General features: G+C 39.7%; 1 protein-coding gene across 1 annotated transcript; it reads right to left on the bottom strand.

Annotated features, from left to right (window-relative positions):
• Positions 1-5,855: 5,855 nt before the first annotated feature.
• depdc1b (DEP domain containing 1B) lies at positions 5,856-16,892 on the bottom strand. Its single transcript, XM_061081747.1, has 11 exons — positions 16,845-16,892; positions 13,646-13,911; positions 13,414-13,558; positions 12,311-12,438; positions 12,086-12,216; positions 11,939-11,986; positions 11,103-11,243; positions 10,796-10,962; positions 9,373-9,549; positions 6,432-6,614; positions 5,856-6,158 (listed from the first exon to the last, which is right to left on the bottom strand). The coding sequence occupies exons 1-11, from the start codon at positions 16,890-16,892 to the stop codon at positions 6,000-6,002; spliced, it is 1,593 nt and encodes a 530-aa protein (XP_060937730.1). The 3' UTR covers positions 5,856-5,999.
• Positions 16,893-17,529: the final 637 nt, after the last annotated feature.

Raw genomic sequence — 17,529 nt, forward strand, 5'->3', positions numbered from 1 at the left:
AAAAGTGTTTTGTGGACTCAAACACTTCACCCACCCCTCCATCGCCATGGTGGTGAGTGTAATGAGTGAATTGTCCTTAGTAAATGAGGGTAGTTTTCATGGCCTAGACTGGGGATCACACCTGGGAGTTTTGACAAAATTGTGATATGCATGTTGGCTAAGTACATTTTTTTTATCCAACACAATGTTAACCACGGGGGTTTTAAATAGCCTGAGTGTTAAATACACAAATAACAAAAACTTACTTACATGGAAAAATGTATTAATGAGCCAGGATTTGGATTCACTTAAATAAATATGTGTTTTCTATCCAATGTTTGCAGATAACTGAGTGAAGATGGAGGTGTTAAATGGACGCCTTCTCTCTTGCCGAGCTCAGCCTGAGTCACACAGCGCCTGACTGTGGATTAACTCCCACTGTCTGTGAGTGCCTCCAGTTATTTTTTGATAGCTGCTTATATTTCAACCCCTCTTAGCCGCACACCTCAATGGGGGCAGTGTCTAGCTGGCTGCTTACCATCGAAAGTCATTATGAGCAGGAATCAGATAGACGTCAGTGATACCCCCCCCCCCCCCACAAAAAAGAGAGCAACTCTGCCACTGATAAATACTTGCAAAACAAAAATGTCAACCTGTATAAGAGTATAGATAGCTCAGTAACTTAGGATCAACATGATCTTGCATTTCATGGTTTATTCCGAAGTCGAGCTGCATTTAGATAATAAGTCATTACTGTCTTTCCATTACAAATACACTGATTTTGCTTCCATAAAAGAAATACACTGAGGAAGAACAGGGACGGATGCTTTTAAGGCTACATAATGCTTGTTTATTTTTCTTATCTGCAAAATAACCATATTGCTGCTAATCTTGCAATCATAAGAGGATAAGAGACATAAGCCCTTTCACTGCAGAGCAGCAGAAAAACACTGGACTGAAGCAGAAATCAGCATCTAGAGACAATAAGATAACTCGCCCCATCACTCGCCCATAAACAAGCCTGTTGCTCACTCTGCCCACGTACACACACTGCAGCCTCATTTTCTTCTTAATCTGGTGTTATCCGGTCGACGTTGATGGAGAGAGGGAACGAGCTCGAGTTTGTCTTCGCCCGAGCAGCAGTGCAGGCTGGAAAAGGTCGCCCATTACGAAGTGTTTGTGTTGCTGCATTTAACCTTTGAGATGATTCGTTAAAATGCGTGTAAGCTGCCATTAATTCCCTGAAATGTATAAATATCTGCCTGGCTTTTTGAAGCTGCATCTAAAATGAAAGGCTTTCTCTCGAGACAAGTTGGTTTTATGATAACTGTTGGTGTAAAATAGTCCATAACTTTACCGATAATTGTGTGAACTGAATTTTACCTTACATTCCTTGACCTTTGTTTTGTTCCTCACCTATGCGTACTGCAAGTTCAGTAGTGTACTGTGCTGCCTCACTGCAGAGAATGTGAATGTCATCCTGTGAATGTTGGAGCTTTTGTTATTATGACCGACAAGTGCAGTGTCTGTTCTAAACCTGCTTGTTTGGAATGGGCTGTGCTAATACTTCTTTTAATTCTTCCTTGTCATCAGTGAGTCCTTCAATATACTCACTTGTTATTGTTTGCATGCTAGACGTTTTCTGCAAAGATGTTAATAAAGAGTCTATAGCGAAGTTTCAATATTAATGCTCTGAAATTCGTCTTCTTCAGTGGTAATCACTGTCTGATTGTTTTGATATTTTTTTACATTTTTGTTTCACCTTATCGGACCGACAGGCTATGTTCTTGGTCACCTGTTGAATCAACTTTATTAATATTGTCCAAATCACACCAAACTCAGCACTGCACTTCCAGGGGCCATTAAGACAGACAGAAAGACAGAATAACAGATATACTGTACATGGGAATAAGTAAGTTGATGCATGGTTTTTACACTTATTTTGGTAATAGGGGATTTAAACACAATGTTTCTGCTGCTGGCTGAAACAAACCATAATCCAGGAGCAGCAGTTAATCCAGAAAATTTGTGTTGGCAGCGCAACAAATAGTTGCAACTCATATCATATTTTCTAACATTCTAACACATAACACGTGATAGTGGGAAAACATTGCATATACAGCAGGGTATTATTTATCCTTGTGTTGCATTGCTTGCTGTCGCTGTGGTCGTGCTATACACGCAGCTCGGCAAACTGACTGACTGAAAAAACAATTACCACAGCTACATGTCTATTCCCAGAACAGCATTAGGGAAACAGCATGGGCTTTCCCAAGGGGAGAGCACGGGCTGACTCACTAACACATAACACCAGAAGATGTTGATGCATACACGACCTTGACAGACTCAGAACTGAAGAGAAAGAATGTGGGAAGCATTCATTCAGTTTGATTTACTCACAGAATCAAGAGAAGCTGCCGTATTTGCATCCGTGGGGAAATAGGCACAGACAAAATGCACGGACATGGACTAAACATGAACTATAAAGGTATTCTGCAGGTTTACACAAGTTAAATTTAAGACTTTTTAAGGCCTTCAATCATAATAAATGAAATGTAAGACCTCAGAATTACTGACTCTTCTATGCCATGTTTTCTCTCACACTACAGACAGAGACGGTCGGTATTCACAGTCTTCCCACCACCAAGCTGAGTAAAGTCTGACTAGAGTTTTTGCAGGTTATCAATTGGTCTTGTTTGAGGTTTTATTGCAGCGTGCTAACATCTGTATCCTTGAGAATGAACTTCAAAACACAGAGGCTTTACCATGCATACAAAATACATATTTCAATTATAAAAGTAGCGCTAAAGACTTTTTTTTAGACTTTTCAAGAATCAGCTGAAGCCCTGCTAGAGGCCACTGACTACAGCAACAACATTGTAGCCATGGTAGGGACACAGTTGGATACAAATGCAAAAGCACTCTCTTACTAAGACTCTTGACAGGAAATTAATATTTTTCTAAGACGAAAAGTTTCCCAGCATTCATGGGTTGCCTCTGAAGTATGTTCTGGTCAATTTCCCAGAGATCATATCGGCACAACACAGTTGAGTCATGTGAGCATAAACAGTATTCCAGGCGGTGTGAGATGCTATTCATGTAATCTCCATCCATGTCAGCAAATTGACTGCTTCGTATTCGCGTCAGGTTTTGCCCCCCGTGGTTACAAAGGCTGAAGAGGTCCCTGAGTTAAGAGATAATTCCCACTCCTCCACTCCTCCACCCGCAGAGACCAGCTACGCCCAATCGCCCTGGATGAAACACTTACTGGACTATCTGCACTCACACAGGCTGGAATATTAATGCTCTAATACCTGGGGCATGACAAGCGCAGACCTCTCCACACCACTGTTCATTAGAGTGTTACTGACACCTCTTGCACTGAGAGCTGCAGTCATTAAGTGTTAGCGCCATTATTAGTGCAGTGCCAATTCCAAACAAACCTGCTTGGACAAAGCTCCTTAACCTCTGGCTCCTCACACCAGTCTAGGATTATGAAACTGGATCCCATTCCATCCATCAGAGAGGAACTGGGTCAAAGCAACAAGTCTGTTTACTCTTTGAGTGTGCATCCTTGTCACTATGTCAATGAATGCTACACATTGTTTAGCACAAAGTTTTTGCCTGGATTTTCTGGATCTTGCCCAGTCGCCCACTCAAAAACTATTATAATAATATCTACATAAAATAAAAACCTAGAGGTATGTTCACACTGAACAAAACAAATGCTGTTGGCAGCATGGTTGCAAAAAGGTAGTGCCGTGATAGCGAAATGGACGTTTTCTTTTGTACAAGCCCAAAGTGTTTATACCGTGGGACGTTTCCTTATGAAATCATGCAGGTGTCAGCTGCTGATTGCAACTCACCGCCCCCCCCCCCCTAGTTGCAGCTAATCATCTCACTGTCACTTCACCTCCCTGCAGCTCCTTTTAGCAGCATGATTACCTTCAGATGAAAGCTTTTTATATGTGCACACAGCAAGAAATGAGAGATAATGGGAAGGAATAGAGAACTGTAAATCTCCTAAAAATAAAGACTGTACCCCCCACATCCTCAATAAAAGCACATTGCTTAAACAGTTGTATATAATGATTAATGGTAATTAAACATTGCATTAAAGCAGAATTGAATTCCCTGCTATGCTGTGTTTGCTTTTGTTCTGTATTTTATGCAATGCTTAATAAGGCTGCATTTATAGACCCATTGAGACTCAAATCCCTCAAGGACCAGAACTGTTGTTAACATAATTGGATAATGGTTGATTAAATGTATTAATGTCACATGCATAACACAATATTTTCCAGTTAAAAGTTAAATGTAAACAGCCATTTGCCGATCTGACAAATTCAAACAAAACCAATAACCCACAAAAGGAGAACGGCTTCCAAATTACAGTAGTTTTTATATGAAAATCAGCATCAACACATCACTTTTATCCTGTTGATTTTTTTCCAGCACACAGCAGCAATTCAAGTGTAACAGTTTTTCCAGCATTAACACTTTTGTTCAAGCGCATTTATGAAACTCAGCAGTTAATCATTATAAAAAAATTAAACAATATAGGTGTCAAATTAAGTGAGAAACAACCTGGTTGACATGACAGAACAGCAGGTAACAGAAAATGTTGACAAACACATCTAAAGGATCATCGGAGACATTGAAATATGTACCAATTAAGAGAATAGTTCTTATATACAGAATAAAACCAACAATTAAGAGCATGAAATGAAAGTAGAGTGCACATACAGTAATCAAGTAAATTACAGGAAGGGTTTAAGAAAAAATTACGGTGACAATTTACAGCACATCATAAACCTCATGCGTCTTCTTCCCCTCTCTGAGACTAGGTATGATATAAAACCAATAGAAATTGTTTGAAACATTTTTACAGCAATTTTCACCCACATATTCTGGGCTTTCCCTAATTTGTTATCATCTGTGTTTTAGTTACAAACATAATTATCCACTTAAACGCAACTATAGACACAGATACTCCCTTTCTGGACATACCCTCGATATGTTCATTCAAACATGCGTGATGCAGCATCAAAATCACCATTCCATAGATGAAAAGTGATCGTGAAATGAGACTAGCTCATGAAAGTCCAGGGCTGAAGGTCTTTTAGGAACATCACTGCACCTGCAGTACAGTTTAACAAGCTACAATATTAAGTTGTTTATCAATATAAATATTTTAAAAGATTGACAGACTTTGATTATGAATAGTTCTTGAACCTACAACATTAAAACCAAATAGGTCATTAACACTTTTGAAATGCATTTCATTCAAGTTAGCCAATTTGATATCTTAGTACAGTGGCTCTGTGAGCTCAATGCAGCGCAATCTTTGAAAACATGTGAATATAGACAAAATATAAGCCAATCATATGTATCATCAGGTGAACATGTTTTTATGTAATTTTCTTGTGTTTTGTCTATTTTGCATGCATTTAATTTGACTGCAGTGTGTTGAGGTTTCAAGGCCACTCAATAGTATATAATGCTTTGTAAAATATAGTATCATATAAGTAGAAACATTTACCCATACACAATTTTACAAAAACTACAAAACAGGCATTTTAGGAAACATCAGTGGTTCTTTTACAGTTAGTGAATGTTTCCGATATGTTGTATTCTATTCAAGTGTTCTGGCAATAATAAGTAAAAACATAGAGATGCCCTTAAATGGTCAGTTCACCCCTCCACATTAACTGTATGCACTATTTGTTAAAAGTTGGAAAATAGTTGCAAATGTTCCACAGCAACAACACGATGTGCATTACTAGAAATCAGTGGGAAATCTCAAAACTATTTTGAAATTTGAGTGAACTGAACCTTTAATGTCTTAAGTTCAGTAGTGCTACAATGTAAAAATCATTATTTTGAATACAAACCGTAGTGGTAAATCAGAAGTACCAAACCTGTGGCCAGAGCGCCATGTCAGCCACACTCTTGGTCTCAGGACACTGAGGTTGAGATGTATAAACAGCCAGAAGTGTAGATATGTCAGTGGTGGAAAATCATGCTCTGAAACTCCAGCTCCTCTGAAAAGGCTGGAAAGGTTTCTTGAGGAACATGAGATGAGGTTTGAGTCGAGGGGTTTTCGCCGGTATGACAGCAGCTTTGCTTTCCTCTGTGGGAAATCGATTTTGGTAGACTTCCGGGTATGACCTCTGGAACTGAAAAGGGAAGGAAATCCATCTTTAGTTTTTTGTCGGACACAGAAATGTGTTCACATTTTGTTATTTTTGTACTGTATACTTTCAACTCTTTTAGGCCTATAAAAACCTTCAAACTGAGAAAAAAGAGAACTGCTTTGGTTAAACTTGATTAATTCCAGTGACTATATAAAAATGCTTACATCCTATTGCACAGAAGCAGTCGAATTTACTGTATTCCTCTGACCAAATATTTACCACATACTGTATCCTTTCCTAATCGTGTGGACGTACCTGTTTCAGCCTTTTTCTTTTGTCCTTGGCCGGGAGTTCTTTGTCTGCTATCAGACCCTCCAGAAGCTGCTGCAGGGGGGTCTGGGTACCGATCACCTTCTGCTCCTCAGACTCCATCCTGCGGATCTGTTTACAAAAGGCTGGAGATAGACTAAAGTCTGTATCTGAACCTGCATATTTGATCTGATGGAAGACACAAAGGGAATGGATTTGAATAAAGTTAAATGCATTCAACATTTGACAGCAAATATGGAAAACAGAAAAGAGGCGGATTGGATTTGTGACAAACCATCAAATTCTTAATGTGCACAGTGTAAAGAAAAGCCAGCATGGTCGAATAAAATGCTCATTATTTAAAAACATGTGAAAAGAATGTGAACTTTATAATACCGAATCGTGTTTAGTCAGAATATCATTGCCTAATGTTGAAAATCAGTAAGCCCATCATGAGTCAACATTAAAATGTTGTTGGTTTCCCAGAAATGTTAATAAAATTCTCAGTGGGTGGCGCATTATTTGGTGGTTTGACAGAACACTTAAATGAGGATAATTAATATGGCTCGAACATATGAATAGTGTTCATTGTGCAGAGGGGTTGGTTTTAAAATCAATAGCACTCAATTAGAAAAAAATTAATCAGCCTTTCTTTTGTTTGTAGTACATAGACTCTTTTAACAGTGGGTTTTCTATATTTTCTGAAGAAACTAAATGCACATTAATATGAACAAGCTAAACATACAGGTTTACTTACAACAAAACATTTACCCCGCTCATACTTTTGATGGTAAATGGTTTTGTATTTATATTGCGCTTTTCTAGACTTGATTCACCCATTCACACACACATTCATACAGTGAATCTATTCGCAGCACTTTGTTATTCTATGGGGGGCCATTCAGGGTTCAGTATCTTGCCCAAGGACACTTCGGCATGCAGATGGGTCAGCCTGGGCATCGAACTGCCGACCTTCAGGTTGGAGGACAACCACTCTACCCCTCAGCCACAGCCGCCCCGTGATCTGATCACAAGTGCACAGCTCTAAGTACATCAGTTCAAACCTGGCATTAAAATTCACTAGTTAATTGTCGCTCTAAACCTGCCTGTTAAAAATGGGCTGTTTGCTTGTTTTTCATGAAATTAAACTGAATTTGCTTTAGTTCAGATGTTTACTTGTGTGGTTGATATATAAGTTCGAATGATTTACTTAACTGGGGTTGTTTGTTCATAAATTGCAAGTCAGCTATTAAACAGGGTCTGTTAAGCAATAGACACAATCTTCCGACCCAAGTTCATAGATTTTCCAAATAAAAGCTCTGGTGGATATAGCAAGGGATCAACAAAAAAGAACATGGTGCTTTTACAAATTGCCAAAACAGGAAGAGATACTATTAGTGCTATGATGGAGATCGGAACACACTGCAACCATGTCTTAGTCAGTCCGATATAGTAAAATAAGAAAGAAATTCACCGAAGTGACCTTGCATTGATTTGACCTAAGGTTTGACCCAGTTGCTGACCGCTGGTGTAGTTAATCTGAGGATGTAGAAGAAGATTGAGCTTGGTCCGAGGACTGACAGCTCTTTGTCACAGACCTCAGTTTGTTATAATGTATGGGAAACACTGAGAAGTGTAAAGATACTTAGGTCTAGGGCTGCAACTCACGACTATTCTGATAGTCGATTAGTCACCGATTATTGAAACGATTAATCGACTAATCGGATTATGAATGACACAAATTCTCAATTGCTCTTATTTAGCAAACAGCTTTGAAATTTTGCTTGAGGTTGTTCGAGGCATGTGATGACTGAAAAAACAGGCAATAAAGATTGTTACTTCATTAAAAAAAATGTCTTTTAATAAACTTTGCTGCATATAAGGGTACTGTGACACAAAAGCAAAGACAAATCAAGTTTTTGACCATTTAAAACCAAGGACAGGCAAAGTTCTAATAAAAAAGATAAATTAAAAATCAAGTATCCATTTTTCCTGTTAACAAAAATAACAGGGAAAGTAACAGCAATAAAAACATCAACAAACGAAACTACAGTCTTCTTCTGACCAAATAATTGTGATTAAAAAAAGACGTTTGTCAGGCAATAGGATAACTTTTCGCTTTTAAACTCGTTAATAAAAAGTTTAAACCATATTTTTGTAATGGATGCTAGAATCCTGCGCGCAGGTATATACGTTTATATATAACATCTGACAGAGGCGAGTCCGCATCGTCTCCGTTACGATGTCACACGTGCCTCCTCCTAACATGCGCGTGACCTGCTTCCATGGAGAACAGGTCCGCTGTGCAGATACTGCAGGTAGTTTTTTTCGGGCTGTTACGGGTGAAGTTCTCCCGAACTTTTTACTTTCTGGTGCGCGATGCTGCTGCAGCGGAAGCCGGCAATGCTCCGTGTTTTGACGCTATTGCACATGCGCGACTTTCAGAGATAGGAAGGAAGCGAGATGGCTCACTCCTCAGCTGCTGTCATCAGCACCTCCGGTAAAACGCCGTTTAGTTCCGCTGCGCGGCACGAAAAACACGTGCTGTGACGTAACCAACGAATCATCGACGAGTAAATTCGTCAGCGACTATTCTTGTCATCGATTTTTGTCGACGACGTCGACTAATCGTTGCACCCCTACTTAGGTCGTCCTTTACATAAGGCCCAGGATGCATTTGAGTTCATACAGCGAAAAAAAACGTGGCTACTGAAAGCAGTCGACTTGTTATCGAATAACCCAAGACAGACAATAATAATAGGCCTGTCAAGAGATTTCCATTCACATGAAAAACTATTGAACCAATCACATATGGCACATATTCATCAATGGTGATGCACCATAATTGATCTGTGTGTATGGATTGCAGGGAACAGATGCAGCAGAAGAGCAGCAGGTTCAATCGACCCATTTGTTAACAGATTGTAACTTGAGAAAATCCACTAACCTGAACTCTTTTGAGATGGGACATATGCTCCTCAACCTGGCCACGCAGCTTGGAGGGCACTTGGAAGATGGTGTTGTGGTGCTCCATCATGAAGGTTACCAGTTTAGTGGCCAGCAGCTCGTCCAAGTCCATCTCATCTACTGAGCCCAGAACGCAGTGAGAGAACATCTGCAGCATCTGGACAAGAGACCACGATAAGATATGGATTAAGAGATTAGAAACCAGCTGCCAAACAGGAAAAACTCCAGCTGGGGAGATAGGAGTGGGTTGTCCACTAATCAGAAGGATGTTAGTTTGAGCCCAGGCTCCTCCAGTCAGCTTATTGAAGTGATATTGAACCCACCAATTGTATCTATTGGTGAAATTATGACGTTGTCTGTTGTCAAAACAGAAAAGTATGATATAAATTGTCAGTTTACCAAATACACTTTGAGATACACTATACATTAAATGGTAAATGGACGGTATTTATGTAGTGCTTCTCTAGTCTTATGGACCACAAGGTGCTTTACAGTTAAACACCCATACACACTCTTACACTACTATATGCTGCACTTCTGCTCTCACACACGGTTCAGTATCTAACCCAATGAAACTTTGGCTTGCAGACAGGAGGAGCCAGGGATCAAACCACAACCTTCTGATTTGGGGACCAAGCGCTGTAACCCCTGAGCCACAGCAGTTAAGCTTAAATTGTCTATGCACAGTGCTGCATACTGATAGTTATGAATCTAGTGGTAATATCTACACGAGAAATGCAGCATAAGTAATGCTGCCAGCCAGAGAAAATTCTCGCTCAAACCTAGAATGCAGAATATATTCTCCTGGTATGTTCCTATTTCTTGCAAAGTTTTCCTTTTTTCAGCACCTTATCTTGTAGAATGCAGTTTGTTTATGCAGTGAAATTTGGGTTACAAAATATCTTACTTTCCCTGGAGAAGTGTGACCTAGTATTGCATATTCCCCAGAGTGTGTAGTGCAAGTGTAGAAGTGTTACGGCTGGAAACTTTGCAGTGATGGTGAAAGTAATACCTGAATACACAATACTTAATTTTAATTAATAATGTACTCTAAATCTGTAGTATGGCAAATGTGTTGAAACAAGCAGAAAGGTGAAAAACAACCAGCAATAAAATAATCATTGTGTTCCATAGCAGCTGTTAAGTATTTATGACTTATACTATCAATTGTTGACTTTAAACTCTATGTTTGTATCATTCATTTTGAACTAGAGCAATGCCCGTTGTAAACCTGCCCTTTTTGAATGGGCTTTTCTAATGCTCCAGAGCTCCTTCAGAATTATTCCTCGTCGTTAAATGAGTCCTTTTACAATATACTGAATATACTGCCACTTTTGTTATTGTTTGTGTGCTGGACGTTGTGTGTAGTGTACATGTAGGGAATGATTGATGGGAAGTGGTACCAGTGTGCGGGTGGTAATAGTGTCATTGAGTGGAGGCAGGTGGGGATTCTGGCAGACCCGCGCCATGAGACGCAGTAACAGCTGGAGGCGTCTTCGGTTGGGCGGCGGCAGTAAGAGACCGCTGACTTGAAGCGCCTCAATGGCTACCTCCTCCCCCTGCAGCAGACCTGCAGAGATATGAAGAGAGAAGAGTCTTTCTCCTGAGAGCAAACACACACAGCCTCGACCAAAATCAACAGTGGGTCACAGGGTTTATCTGTAGAACAGAGCAAATATTAGGAGCTGAATCAAATTTTGATGTACTTACTAAGAATGTTGACAAAGACTTCATATAGATGGAAAGTCAGCAGGGGTTCTTTGAGTCTCTGAAAGTAATCTGCTACTGTTCTCAGAACATCTCTCTCGAATCCTGGGTACACGGGCTGTTTGGTTTCGTTGCCATTAGGCCCTGAGAAAGAAGACAAACGTAATGTTAAATACATGCAAATAAAAAAGCACAATGGCACATAAGACTTTATGGAATATGCGTACACTAGGACTACAGCCAACAGCCGAGCCACACTGGATGCACGAGTGGCATCTGTGTTTCATGGAACATCTTGCCTTTTATTTTGTCGCCCATTTGACCAATTCAGAGCAGCCACACTGCCTGTGTGAGCTGCGCTGCTCCTCAAGAGATGCACAGTTTAAATTCCAATCTGTTGAATATGTCATTGATGTTTAAATATTTGTTAGACTTCCTGTTATGCCTTAATGCATGTGTTTTAACAATACTTTGATTGTGATATATATTTGCAAGACTAGAAGATGTATGGCTATGAGTGCATTGGCCTTCTATTCGACCCTATGTGAAACATTGGGCTGGTATTAGCAGCTCGGCAGCAGGCTCCCAGCGGCAAGCGCTGCTTATACACCTAGTGTGGCCAGAAAACCTAAAATGTTCTGCTAGCAGGACAACATCACAAAATCCTGAGTTTAAAATCTCATAACACTAAGAAGTACCAAAATGGCCAAGGGAATGAAAGATACAAGGTTTTCGGATGGATTCTTCTAATTTTTTATTTATTAGTTATTCCTTCAAATGGTAATGTTTTTTTTAATACTTTTATGGCTAAAATCAGCATATTTAAAATATATACTCACAGTTGGCAAGGCATTTCATTGCGGATACCACCCAATAGGGCATGTCCTCTAGAGAAAGAAAAAAACATTGGCGAGTTTAAATAGTCCTATAAATTGCATCAAAGAAACAAAGTTTTTTTCTTGCTTTAGTGATTTGATGTATCATACCAGCTTTGTTATCCAGAATGACTATACCAGTCTTATTAACACTGAACACATTGTGAAAAATGTGTTTGCTGTTCACATGCGTGAGGTTTAACACTCCATCCAATGACTGCAGGCCCAGCACTCTCTGTAAACTAAAACAGCAGCATCAGCATGCAATTGATTTATAAAAAGTCAGCATGAACAGTGGAAATGTTCCCAAAAAGTAATTTAACCAGAGTTACGTACTGTGCAACTGTCATTGATTTCCAAATGTGGTCCACTTGTTTTGAAGTAATCTCCTTCCTCCGTATGAGCTTGCATTCGTGAACGTCTCCAATCGCTACACTGTGTCTTTTATTCCACAAATCTGAAGTCTGATCGAAGAGAAGAGAAGAGAAAACATTTATTTTAGATGACAAAAAAGCAGCAGAAAGATAGTAAATAGATTCAGTCTACATATACAATAACAGTCTCATGCAACTTTGGAAACAATTGGGTATTTTCTTTTTACATTGTGTCAGATATGGTGATGTTTACTCTATGGAAAATTTCTGTCAAAAAGAAGTTAATTCCTTGTACAACAGGAACCGATTACACTGTTGGGTGTGCTGTTAGTTGTTTTTTTCCTCCATATATATAAATGTTGTGGACCAAATGTTAGAATCTTAATTTTTCAATGCTGTCGAAACAAGAAACAACTGAGGTCGAGACCTGAACTGAGCCAGAAACTCTAGTAAGTGTTTTGTTGTTTTGTTGGGCTGATGTAAATGTCATATTACATATTAGTAATTGAAATACTTGAAACTATTTCATTCAGCTATTTGCATTCTAAGTTTGCATAAACTTAGACACTTCAAGCACAGCACAGGGTTTTCCCTGCCATTACACAACTTAAACATTGTGTTTTTTGCACAGCACCTAATAGAAATTAAAAGAAAAAGAAATGCAATTACATTGTAAGATGAGATAATTGCAATTTAAATTCATTTTGTTTTGCCAGAGTTATTTTTTATGGCACACGATGTGATCACTCACAAAAATATGATTGTCAATTAGAGGCCTTACAAAACGAGTTATAAGATCTTTGGCTCACTTCATCAATGAGCAGAATTGTTTAGTTTTACTTCTTGCTAATGTCTGACTGTTGTGTGAAAAACAACCTGTATTGTGTTTTTGTCAATATTATAACAATACAAGTCCAAATTATTATGTGAAAATATGTTGTTTCACAATGCACACTGACGAATATCCTCTCATTACTGTCACCACACCACCTAAGCTGCCTAGAATTCCTGCAACATGAGTCAAAGAAAAAACAGGATGGGCTAAAACATTTTTGTCTTTCTCACCATGACAGCAGACTTCAGGGGTGCAACATTTTCCTGTTGAGGCAATTCTTCATAGTCATCCCAGCGGATAAGTCTGGGCAGGTCACAGCTGTCTCTCAACAGAGGCCTTGCTGGAAAAGATTTCAGAGGAGACAGTGTGGGGAACCTGGAGAGAAAAAACAAAGAGCTCAGCCGAAGGAGGAAAAAAGGGATCGAAGTGGCAGCGAAAATGTCTTGTGGTGTTTTGGTGTACCTGTACAGATGACCGTTGTCCTCAAAGTCCTCTGTCCCGTGACGTCCTTTGATATCTTCAATGACATGGGCCTTGAAGAACTTCCTGAGCAGCTGCAGTGTCTGGTAGCGAGTCACCTCAGGCCCAAAGTTGTAGTTGCACCTCAGTAACTCGTGTAAGTAATCAACAGCCTCGGATCCCGTGAAACTGCAGTCATAGTAGCGGAAGTTCGCCCAGTGCCTTCTCAGCGGCATGCCCCCACGGAAGAGCTTAATGGTTTCATTCCACTACAGAACAAGGAGAGATACAAGAGTGAGCTTTAGGAAATGCTGTAAAATGTCCAACACAATTAGTATACAGTCACTTCAGTCCAGTAGCATATTTGACATTGCTTGCAATCAATCTAGTTCAATGAGATATATGGCATGTTAAAATTCATAACTCATTTTTTCATGCACACAATTTTTCCACTATAAGTACATCCAAGACTACTCTAGCATCCAAAACTGTATCGCTCACAACAATGCTGCCCTGAAATAACCCTCGTCTCTTCTAGACATCAGAAAAGTAGTCACCATCACAACAAATAGAGCATTATCTTCCAGTAGTGCTTTAGGTGGTACAGGGGTTGTGGATTATTAGAACTCACTAAGTATTCAAATGAATAGGATGACAATGAACAAAACAAATCAAAGCAGGGGGCGAGAGAGACAGAGAGAGAATGGAAACACAAGGTCATTACAACTCTGCAGAGCATTAAACTGTATAAAGCAAAAGCTGCTGACAGGCAGCTAGGAATCTTGACAAGAGCTCAGCGGGTGATGAGATTAAAAAGCAGAGACGAGTAAGAGTCAAGAGTTCACAGCATCGGGGGAGGGATTGGAGTGGCCTATTATTTGAAAAAAGTAATAAAAAACAGCCAACAAAAAATTTTATGATTTTTAATTCCATAGATTATGTATTAAGCTTTTATCATTTGATCAATTAATTAAATCAATTATTAATCTTCTATCATCACGTTTTTGATGTTTTTGTATTTTGGCATGTTTCCTGTTGTCTCAATCTACTGTGTTATGTTCATTTGACTTAACATTGCAAGCATCAACACATTTTCTATGGCTATTCTTGCTTCTCAAGAGCACCAGAACCAAACTTCATATCTCAAGTTTGCTGATTCAACAAATTACTTCTTATTTGTGATTTATAAACCTGAAGCACCTAAAGGGAATTATGCCATCAATCATTGTATTATCTACGCCTCGGCTTACCCTACAATATATCAAAGTTATTAACAGTGGAAGCAAGGGGTCCTGGTATTGTTCTCTCTGGCTCGCTGCCACATTGTAATAGGGAACTTGCGTAGAACATTGCATCCATGTTGTTAACAGCCTCCTGTAAAAGAAAAATGGCTTATTGCATTGATGCAATAACATCCCATTGTAGGTTTGATAAATTCTGACCTTTTATGTTACGACATGTCAATAAATTCAGTATATTATTATGCAATAATAAACACATTCATCCATGCGTGTTGAGAGGGGTTTGAAGACCCAAAGCCACAGTCACACATGAGCCGTTTTCAGACATGAACTGTCCGCACAAGTAGGTCCAGGCTTTCTCTATAATAGGCCTTTTCACACATGAACAACACAGCAGGAGACAACAGAGGAGTGTTCAGGTGAGGGGTGGTTCAGGTGAGGGGTGGCTCAACATGCACGGGCAGGACGTAATGTACAAATTCTGCTGTGGAGATCACATGATTTTGTTCACAGCGCAACAACACTTGTGTCGACCCTTATCGCCAAAAGCTAGTCTTGACATCTTTATTGGTGTCTTCTATGCATACTGCACTGCTTTTTCATACTGACATAAATGTGTTATTGTTTTTAATGTCTTTGTTTTGTTTGTGTCCCTCATGTGTTAGAGAGGTCATCAGCACGCCCACTCGCTCTAGTGAATCCTCTGGAGCAGAGGTCTTCAACAGGGGGTCCGCGGAGGTACTGCAGGGGGGTCGCGAAATGTTTGGTTGATTGTAAATTTTTTTTACATTTTTTATAATTTTTGATTTATTTTCCAACAATTTTTTTTTCACAAATTTAAATGTATTTAAATACACATTAACATGACAACTGCCGTCTGCCCAAGGTTAGATAAGTTGTGTGCTACCCATCAGGGTCTGACTTTTCACTAATGTGGGAGCATGTGTGCCATCCATAGATGGCTTAAGGATTCACTGTCTCTTCTGGCTTTATGTTTAAAATAAAAACATGAATATGTGTATTACTTTAATAGCTCAGTGTTGTATGCAAGAGGTATGTTTATAAAAGTCAGTGGCATGGCCACCCTGTACCTTGCACATGTTTAAATTAAAAACATGAATATATGACCCCTGCTCTGGAGGACCTTCTGCTTTTTTTTAGTTTGGACTATGGGGGCTGGCCAGAGAGGGTCCGGAGAGTTCCCTGCATGTCTGAAAGCGGCTAGAGAAAACTGAGTTGTGTATGATGCTTTTACATCAAATTTAAAACAGCAAACCTAGACCAGCTCAAGCTCAGGTTGCAGGATCCAGAACACCCAGTCTCCTTTCCTATCAGTCATCCTAAGTTGATTCCTCTCACCATATCCTCCTTACCTCAACATGTCAACCCACAATAACGAAATGATCCACCATATTCCTATTCAACACAAACCCTTTATCCATCTGTTTTTCCTTTTTTGGGTGTTTTAGTTATCTATCTATAATTAATTCTACAGTACGTGTTTCTGTTGTACTGGAAAAATCCTTTTCTGTTCAGTTAATACACTTGTGATGTAGAATAAAAAATATAGTTGTTAATGTGATGTTCATAAAGTTGTACGTAGGCACCGGTTAGTAATGGAAGTATGTATGAATACAAAATGTGAGTAAATGCTTTATAAATGGGTTTACTACTACTAATACCGCTGATACTGCGTCGTTGTAACAAAAACATGGCAGGTTAAGTGAACACACATTGTCAGGACCATGTGTTGTATACAAAGAGGCTGTAGAAGAGGCAGTGCACCTTCGAAACTTCTAGACTTCAAACAGTAAGATATGAACCCATTCAACTGGGACGTTAGACTCTCAACTCAGCTACATGAAAAGATATTGTTGATCCTCCGTAACGAGTTCCGTCACGGTGGTAACCACCCAGTCGGGTCTTTAACCGGGTTTTACTGACGCTACCAGCGGACTCACCAGCTTCGTGGCCCGGTACGGACCCGGTCCAATGACGTTGCCCTCCATTCTGACACCGAGAGGCCGCCTCAGTGGTGAGGAAACATGGAGACGCTTCACTTTGATAAAGTTTCCAAAACAGAAGCGCTGGAGGTGGAAGCCGCTTCACCGCGGAGGAGGAGAGGGGACGTTGCTGCAGCTTTGAATATTCTGCGTCACCGCCTCAGAGCGACGTGATTCGTCAGAGCAGGGATCACGTGACGCGCCAGAACGTAACCGACGTTTGTGAATGGATGTGGCGGCACAACACTCACACACACACACTCAAACAAAAACACGCACAGGCACAGGCAAACACACACGCACGTGAGTAAACTTTGCAGTAACAAACACACACTCGCACACACACAAACAAACACTCGCACACACACACACACACACACTCACAAACACACACTCGCACACACACACGCAGTTTTGGACTGAGTTTCACCTCCTACAGCAAACGTTTGTTTTCTATTGTAAGCGATAGAAAGCTTGTTCCCTCAACACATATTGGCTTAATGATAAATCAAAACAAGTTTACTTGCCCAGAGTTTGTCCTGTTAAAGAAATGTTACACAGGTTCATGATGTGAAAAAATGAGAACTAACGTAACAATTTGTTTATATATTGTGACGTTAAAGTCTGTATTAGGTGGATAGAA

Source organism: Limanda limanda, chromosome 11, assembly GCF_963576545.1.
Source record: "Limanda limanda chromosome 11, fLimLim1.1, whole genome shotgun sequence".
Classification (NCBI taxonomy): Eukaryota; Metazoa; Chordata; class Actinopteri; order Pleuronectiformes; family Pleuronectidae; genus Limanda; species Limanda limanda.